We start from the raw sequence: 9,170 nt of genomic DNA, 5'->3' as shown, positions 1-9,170 counted from the left end.
ACAATGATGACAAAGACCTTCGGTCTACCTGCCCTCCATGCCCAAAACAGCAGTCAGCAGGGTGTGTGGCAGGGAGCAGAGTGTGATTCAAGAGCAGTTATTGCTCATTTCATTGTCACTCTTATAGGTCACTGGCTGGCAGAAATCTCTACAGAAATGCATCTAAAAATATTTTGAAAACTTGGCCTCCACTGATGAGAAAATTAAGTGGTGACTCATGCTCCCATCAGCTCCAGACTTGATTACTGCAATTTGATGGACTGAGAAGCCGATATTCCACTGAGACTGCAATTTGCTTAGGGGAGCAGCTGAGAGGCCTCATTGGCACCAATTGCTTCCAACACATCTCTCTTGTCCTTTTAATCACTAGCAAATTTAATTTCACTTCTCACTGAAGATCTCACTCTCCACCTTTCTGGCAAAAGAACAATTTAGAGGATGATTTTGTGACCTCTGCTACAGCTCTACATGCTAGCATGAAGCAGACCTGCCTGTAGCAATGCCTCGCACCTCTATTTCCTGGCGTTTCCTTTTCTACTCCTGCAAATCTACACCCACTGGATAGTACGTGTCCCTACTACTCACGATTACTTACCATCAGGTAGGGTGTTCTCTGCTGAATGAGAATTGTAGAGTAACTGTACATAAAAATTTCAAAAAAATGAATTCGAAATGCCTCCTCAAAAGAGCTCACAGTCTAACGATCGTAAGTGATACGTGGTTCACAAAAGAAAACTGCAAAGAGGAGACAATCTCCCTCTTCAGACATTGTGCCAATCAGATGCCGTACCTTTGGTCTGGGAGACTGGGGCTACCCATGGAAATAGGGACAAAAGAGATTAGGTTTGTTACATGCTGGAAAGAGCAGGCCATCAAATATAAAATATAAAATACTCTTTATTTAACTCTCTTCATAGGCTACATTATCACAGAGCATTGTTAGAACAATGGCAGGGCTTTTCAAACAGCTTCCCTTGGGAGCCTACTCCACAGCTTAACAGCCTTTTCATTGGAGATGTGCAAGTGAAACCAAGGACAGAATTTAGTCTCTTGTCTATTTAACGTGTTTGCAAAGGTCTCTGTGTGCTCTGGCACTTTATAATAATAGTAATATAAACACATTTGGATTATAACAGAATGGTGAAACCGTGATTTAGCCTCTTACTGTGTTGTAATTCCCAAATGCATCAACATCTATTTAAGTGCAAAATAGTCCACAGTTTACAAATACAATGCTGTGATCATCTGCTCTAAAGGTTCTGTATAAGAATACAATTCAATACAAAAGATGATTTGGTGTCTGAAATTTCATTTTTAATGTCAGAATAACAGCAAAAAAAAAAGTCTCTTTCTCCATATGCAAACTGGCAAAAATATATATACCAGGGACTTGGTCCTTTCTAGTATATCTACATATGTAACTGCTCATATTTTATGCACGTATGCACTTACACATAAATAAAAGTGCTTGCAGACAGACAATATTTCATCTTTCCTTCTAACCTCCTGCTATCGAGATATTTTCACAGAAAACCATACACAAATAAAAGTTCCTCTTTCTCTGACTGCTAGAATAACTGAGGGGACTACTTCTGTAAAACCAAACTGCTAGATTACTCTCCTTTTGGTCCATGAACAAGCACAACTGACCAGCTTCTGCTGAGACTGTGGCTTTTCTGTCATATAACCTATTCACACGAGCTAAAGGATATATAAGAAGAATTACAACCAGAAAATAAAGATCTTGCTTTTAAATATGTAAAAAATGATTTATCTTGGACCTATTACTGGGGTCATCATAAGCTTCTCAATTTACTGCACAAAAGGGGAAAATAAAATGTTTGAATAACTCAACACGAGGTGCCAAGATTCCCTGTGAACTCTGAAGTGCTGTTTTATTGTCTCTTTTTTTTTTTTTAGCTCTGATAATGTTAAACAGGATTACAGATATGTAAATTTAAGTATCAATGATCAAGAAAATCCTTATGTTTTATAAACAAAGTCCTCGTTTGTCACCAGTTTTGCCTGATTATGTTCTATACCAGATCTCTGTTAAATTTAAGGCTACAAAAAAAAAAACATGTTTCTAACTCTCTACTGAACAATTGTTGGAACTCAATTAATTAACTTCAAATTGATTATAATTTGCAGTATTCTGAGAACTTTCTTTCCCCAAGTTTAGTTCATAAAATATTCCAGTACAGATCACAGATTTTTTTAAAGGACAAGCAAACAATTTAAAAGCTTACTCACAAAAACAAACAAACAAAAAACAAAACAAAAGGTAAGAGAGGTAAAACGTTGACCTCAATAAGTAATTGTATCTTGTTTTCCTCTTTGCAAAATTAAATTCAAAATCATTCTGTTTATTAAGGACATACCAGCATAGCAAGACAGAAAACAAACATCTTAATAGTCTTTAAACATAACAGAATTGATATGCATAATAAAGTTTCATTAAGTATGGATTTAATACATGTATTTCAGTTTTGCTTCATATTCCCTTTAGATCAACACCTCCAACATTCATACACAACATTTACGTTGCCCCAAGCAAAAATGACTTTGTAAAGGCTTTAACAGAACTCCACCTTAAAACAGTGTGAAATATTCTTAAATGCAGAAAGTATGTAACAAAGAAAGGATGTTTTCAGTGGAATCTAAGCAAGTTGTTGGATGTACTGAAAGTATGAGATTCAGTACACAGAGGTAGCTCAGTAAGGGTAGCTGCAGTGTTCTGACTATTTAGTGCCAACACAACCACACTAAATTACTGTATGCTTGAACTTGTCCTGTATATTAAAAAAAAAAAAAAAAAAAAGTCACTCTTCCTGGGACTGTTGCTTTGCCATTCAAAACCAATTGAAAGAGACATTAATTTCAGTGGGATTAAGTCCTTACAACATTCTGGATGCTCAGGTTTATAGCAAACAAAAAGGAGCTGTCCTGAGTCTGGACTCTGCTGCAAGGAGAGTTTTTAAGCACAGACAAAGGAATTTTTAAGAAAGGGCCCAGGAACATGCATGAACTCTCTCCCTCTCTCCAGTTACCTCCCAGGTTAGCCGGTTGGTGGATCTGACTGCCATCTAGGGACATACTAATCCAAACTGTGAGCTCACTGCCTGCTGTCCTTTACATTACTGGCTAGTGAGAAGAGAACACAGCCCTGGAGGACACTGGGGGTGTCTCTCAGCCCTCCCACATACTCAGTGTGCAGAGTTTGATTCCTCTCCAGGGAATGGCAAGAATTCAGCTTATTACCACATCACGTACCTTTGTTATGTGGTTGTTTTATCAGTGACGACAATTTTGAATAAGGTGACACTGTCGGCTCCTGATAGTTTCTCATACAGATGGCAACAGAGCAGTCTTGCACTGACAGACCATCAGGTAAAGCACTGATGATTGGTACCAGACTGCTTTCCTGTTACTCACAGGAATACCAGACTAGAAAAAACACACTAGGTAAACCAAAGATGATTTGTTTTTCAGTAAGGCAAAAGGATATGAATTTCACATGCCTATTCTCATTAAAAAAAAAAAAAAAAGACCTTTAGCTTCCATAAATGCCTATAGCCTTACCAGAGCTATAATAATTTACATCTGCTAAAGATCGGCTCATTCGCATTTGCTGCAATGTTACCTGTGACACACATGATGTTTCTGCACTTACATTGATCTGTGTTTGACCAATTTCTTTCAGTCCTTTTAACATTTTAATCCACAATTGCCAGCACAGCTTTTGCAGATAGGAACCCTCAGAGTCTAGTGTAGAGCCCTCTTTTGAAATCTTAATCTCTCAGGCAAAATGCAGTGCTGGCTAGGTGCTTAAACACATGCCTGTGTTCCCATCTCTTCAACTCTCCCATTAGAAATAGCATTTTGTATATTTTTTATATAGTTTCACTAAAAAAGGTAATATTTGATTTTCTAAAAAGTTGTGACTGATTGTCAAATTAGCTAAAATAGTGTTCCTGTTACTGTAAGGATCTTTTTAATTGGCAACAGAAAATAATTGTCAACTCTTATCCTCACAAACTATTATTCATTACCAATGCAGCAGTACAGAAAACATAGCTTGGCTTACTACAATAAAGACTTTGCTTCGATATTAACATCCTAAATTCTGTCACTGCAGGTCTCTGTGCATTGCACCAGGGGAAGGAAAACAAAAACAGAAACAACAACAACAAAAATTAAAAAAAAAGAAAGAAAAAACAAAAATGTGTTCTTCAGGGGTAAATTATAAAAGATCTCCTAGCTGCAAACACAAATATTTCACTCATAACCCAAGCACCAGACCATTTCTTTGAAGAAGCTTATGAGGCATTTAAGATATACAATGGCACAATATCATACAATGGAATTGAAAGAATTTTCTTGAGATACCATTAACTTTGAAGGAATGTCTAGACAACTGTGTCAACAAATGCAAATAATTCATGCTTCTCAGCTTCTATCCAATAGATGGCCCCATGCTGAGTATACACAAACTCAGAAGAAAAAGGCATGTCACAGTCATATGACTAGGGAGTGTAACAGAATCACACAGGAATTCAAGTCAATCTTGAAAAAAACCTTCAAGAAAGCTCTTCTCCAGGGTAAGCCAGCAGTGGGATAGGCTTCTGGTCATTTTGGATAGCTTAAAACAGAAACTTACAGCTGGTGCACCCTGGCATCAAAGCAGGGGTAATGGAAGGAACAACTGCTAGTCATGACCTCTTCATTTTACTCTGTTAGAAAAATAAAAACTAAAGGACTCCAAAATACTGTACAACTTCTTGCAGTAACCAACAAAGTGGCTTCTGGAAACAATGCTTTTGCCAAAAATGCATCTGTAAGGCACTTAACAGGTATCGTTTTAATATATATATATATATATAATATATGTATATATAAAAATAAAATATGCACTGAAGCAACATTCACAAATACCCAGTTGTCTCAATTGTCTGTGTGTACAGTATAGTACATATATACATTCACTGTGACACAGGCCATCTCCGTCATTATACCTTCACAGGTACTTTGGGCTGCCTGGTTAACTTCAGTGCCTGTGAACAGGGAAAGAAAAAAAAAAGTCACTTTTTTATATTAAAAGAAGATCAACAGTACAAGACAAGCTTTTTATTGAGGGTTGACAAAATGCTCCATGTACTTCTGGGATGGTAAGTTATCAGCATGCAGGTAATAGGCCACTCTATTTTGATGATCTTTTTATCTCTGATAGCCCATCACAGCCTCCTCATATACAGACAGACATAACAGAGGAACCTTAAGGAATACGGCTACATTGGCAGCGAAGGAAGCTGGATTAGAAAGCAACTGTTGGGACCCCAGTCAAGAAACCACCTGTGGCATGGATACAAGAGCTTCTGAGCTACTCAGGGTAAAGACTGTGATGAGAACTTCTGCAAACACTTTTTTGGTCCTTGGCCTCTTTCCATGTGGCTCAAAGCCTGCTCAGAGCATAGTCACTGTAACAGTGGTGGATGTCATGCACCTTGGATGTTTACACCTTCCTTTCTAAGGATAGGTAAGAGTAAGCCAAGTCCAGAACTGATCTTATGCTAGGTGACTGATGCCTGAGGATCTTGTTTAAAATGTCTGTAGCTTTAGTCTGCTCTTACCAAACATTTTTACAAGGAGAGGAGAAACCCCATGGAGAAACACTGAAGCAATGGCAGGGTCAGCCAATTATGGTAGCTGAACTACTCAGTATGTGACAGAGGTTCAACTCAAATAATAGGTGGTCGTGTTTCCAGTTTGGCAGGAAGCACCCTCTCTAACCTAGGAGGCAAGTGTGACAGGCTGAAATGGGGTTAGGCTTTCAGCTGCTCCTTTATACAGATGTGTGCGCTGTGCAGGATGCCTTCTTTTGGTGTGCTGCTCAACAAAAAATACTTGGTGTTTCTTGTGGCCTGAGAGGGAAAATCATCAAATTTGGAACCTTTGCTTTCCGTGTCCTTTTGGGGGAAGTGCCCTGACAGACGCATTTGCTTGATGGGTAAGACACTTGTTTCTGGAGGATTGTTGGCTAAACAAGCAATTTTCAGTCTGAGAGATAAGTCTGATGGGTCTTCTTGTTGTAGATATTAACCTTTAATATTGTACATTTCAAGCTTGTATGCACTGCTGAAAAAACACTCTAGCACAAATGTAAACCCTTTAAAAAATCTAAACCTTTAAAAATAAATAGGCTATATTCCCCTCAGAAACACCAGCTTTCAGAAACACCAGCATTTAACTATTGTTAAATCTAGCCATTTGAGATTAGTCTTTTGGATATTATTCAGCGAGAGACTTTGGAGAGAGACATCATCCCACATTTTGTTTGGGGAAACAATATTTTAACTTTGTAGTTTGGCAGATTCTGTTGCCATATTTACGAACTAGAAATACCGTACTGCAGATGAACCTCTAAATATTTAAATTCAATTTCATACAACCAGATCACATGTACTATCATAATTAAGTAAGAATGTCACTGCAGTTGAGTACTGTGACTGGATAACCGTCTCCCCCTGCAAGAGAGATGCCAAAATGAAACCAAGGTGTTTATAGAAAATAAACATCAAGGGTGATGATGACATATTTATTTTCAAAGCGGGAGACCATTATCCAGTCACAATATTCACTTCTATTATACTTATTGCAACTGCACCAGCCCCAACCTCATTGATTTTTCTTATGAGAGTAATTAAAATAACATTTGTGAATAATACAGAAGACCAACTGATAAATCTGCTGCAACAGAACAACAATCCCCTGAAGTGGCTCTATGGTAGCATTACAGTCTGATTAACACAGAAGGTTTATTTAAAGCTTAATGAATAAGAAACTAGTGCTGGTGAACTGTAAATCTCTCCAGTACTGGGCTGACTTTTCTGATGCCCTGTTTAAAGGCTGTGCTAACTTGCAGCAACTGACAGCAGCCCTTGAAGGCCAGTACCACCCCTGAGGACCAGGGAGGTCTGGATGAACTCCAGCCACACTCCTGGTCTTGGCAGCAGGGAGCAGCTAGACAATGAAGCCAGCATTGCAGGGATTGTTCTGCCACTGGTAGCGTCAACTTTGGGCTATAATTCTTCAGGAACAGCATGCAATTTTCTTTAAACAACCCGTCTCCTGATTATTTCTGTAATTATTTAATTTTGATAATTAAGTAGTTATCATTACATGAAACTGATGGAATCTCAAAATTAAATATGATTCACAATTGTCCATTTTTGGATGCTAAGATAAGTATAGCTTAACAAGACCTGATTTCTGGACTCAGTCCTGGAAAACTGGGACCTTTCCCACTTTTCATAATTCAGGTAACCAAAATGGAGCCACATAAAGTGAGTAATTTAAGGATTAGAATTCAAGTTAGCAAGGTGATTTTACTGAAGTGAAGCTCTTACCTTTTGCCTAGAAACCATCCAAGATTTTATTGTTGGTACCAAAAGACTGCCAAGAAGAATCTGAGCAGGATGATAGATGAGTAAGGGGACAGAAATTAAGGACAGGTGCTCATATCCCGCAAATACTATCTTCAGCATTGGAATCCCTGCAGGTAGAAAAACAGGAGACAGATTCTCAATTCAGATTTCGAGTCAAGGACAAAAGCAAAGCATTTTGCAAAACAACCCAACCATCCAATACCCCCCAAGAAAACAGAACATGAAGGCACAGAGATTGTATATATATAAAAAAAATAATAACTACCAAAAAAATCCTGTAAGAAAATGAACAGCAACAACAAAAAAAAATAAAATACATTGCATAGAAAGCTCTATGCCAGAAAGGAAGCAGTAGGGGAATGCCATGAAGATCTTTTCTAATTTTGCAGATAGCTGCAAACTCCTGCTGAAGACATGCTATAAAATACATCTGTGCTACAATATGATTGCTCAGTTGCCAAGCATAGGTCTGTACTGTTTATTTATGACCTTATCTTGCTATGCTGTTTCATATTTTCATGATTGTCCTCCATCCAAGCAGCCCAACTCCTGCTTGTAACCTTTTCTTCAGTCCATTCACCACTGGAGGAGGGTTGCGTTTTCCTGGCATACTCCCTGCCAGTTAAGTACCCAAACGACATCCTTAGACTGATTCACATAGTTAAGTTGGAGAGTCAAGTATTGTACAGGTGAGTGTTCACGTGTTAGAGAATAAAACTCTCTGCTCTACCTGTATGTTTCAGAAGAGAGACAGCTTGAGAGAAAAAAGGTTTAGTGAGCAATATGAAGAGGCCATATGCAGAATTGGAGAGCAGCTGGAGTAGAGAAGTTGCTAGGTGTTGGAAGAGGTAAATTTTAAGAGAGAGACATAGGCCATTTTTCTGAAGAGCTTGAATTTATGCTCAACAGTGCTACTTCTATTAGACATCTCCATGCGTAATCTTCCCACTTGATGAAGTGATATGTAAGGTTACGTTTGATTTAGTTTTTGCAGTAATGAAACTGATTAAGCTGACACTGAACACTTAATTGTTCAAAACGGTCTGTTTAAATCTTTCAGCTTTGTTACCTGCTCCACAAAGCATGGGCAATCCTCACAACCATCTCTTGTCTTGTTTGACCAGTTGCAGACAAGAGTCGCTGCTAGTCCTCAGGACCCCCCTGAGAACATACCTTACTTTTTCTTTGGTTTACACGTCAGCCTAGGAATCTTCCACCAGCATCAACCTTGCAGCGAACGAAACTAGACAAGAGTTTTCACAGAGTTTATCTGTGTCTTCTTTCTTAGCAGTGACAATAAACTGAGCACTGTGGCACGTGACCTTCATTCCCCCATTAGTAGATGATTTAGATCAACCAAATTTGCCATTAAAAAAAACAACCAATCAACCAAACAAAAACAAAAACACTTATCTATGTCTTGAATAAATTTCTGTTCTCAACAACCTTTCCCTTAATAAAGTGTCTCCCTTCCTTTGGGAGGAAGCATATCTTGTTTGCTGGATATTTATGCTGCCACTACCCCTTTATTGCTCACACATACCTAAACTTGCCAAAATCTTCACAGTTGCCACAGCACAATTTCTTTTAATTATTTTAATTAGCTTCATCACATTAAACCACTAACAACCTCATCCCCGTATCAGTTGCCTGTTCTTATGTGGCTATTTCCAGCAAAAGACTAAATCAAAAAAATAAAGGCTTGCATACTTAATTCAATATTAA

General features: G+C 38.2%; 1 protein-coding gene across 6 annotated transcripts in view; it reads right to left on the bottom strand.

Moving 5' to 3' along the window:
* Positions 1–879: 879 nt before the first annotated feature.
* SLC10A7 (solute carrier family 10 member 7) overlaps positions 880–9,170 on the bottom strand; it is a 144,757-nt gene continuing 136,466 nt past the window's right edge. For 5 of the 6 annotated variants that reach the window (XM_072037421.1, XM_038178040.2, XM_027456697.3 and 2 more), the window contains 2 exons: positions 7,407–7,552; positions 880–5,054 (listed from right to left, as the gene is read on the bottom strand). In XM_072037421.1, coding sequence (XP_071893522.1) covers positions 5,010–5,054; positions 7,407–7,552 — 191 coding nt within the window. In that variant the 3' untranslated portion in view covers positions 880–5,009. Of the gene's footprint in view, positions 5,055–7,406; positions 7,553–9,170 lie in introns of those variants that run through there. The other variant, XR_011809082.1, reaches the window with a different exon arrangement.

This window comes from Anas platyrhynchos, chromosome 4 (assembly GCF_047663525.1).
Source record: "Anas platyrhynchos isolate ZD024472 breed Pekin duck chromosome 4, IASCAAS_PekinDuck_T2T, whole genome shotgun sequence".
Classification (NCBI taxonomy): domain Eukaryota; kingdom Metazoa; phylum Chordata; class Aves; order Anseriformes; family Anatidae; genus Anas; species Anas platyrhynchos.
The sequence above is the reverse complement of the archived record's forward strand: the minus strand, read 5'-3'. Positions and strand labels throughout refer to the sequence as shown.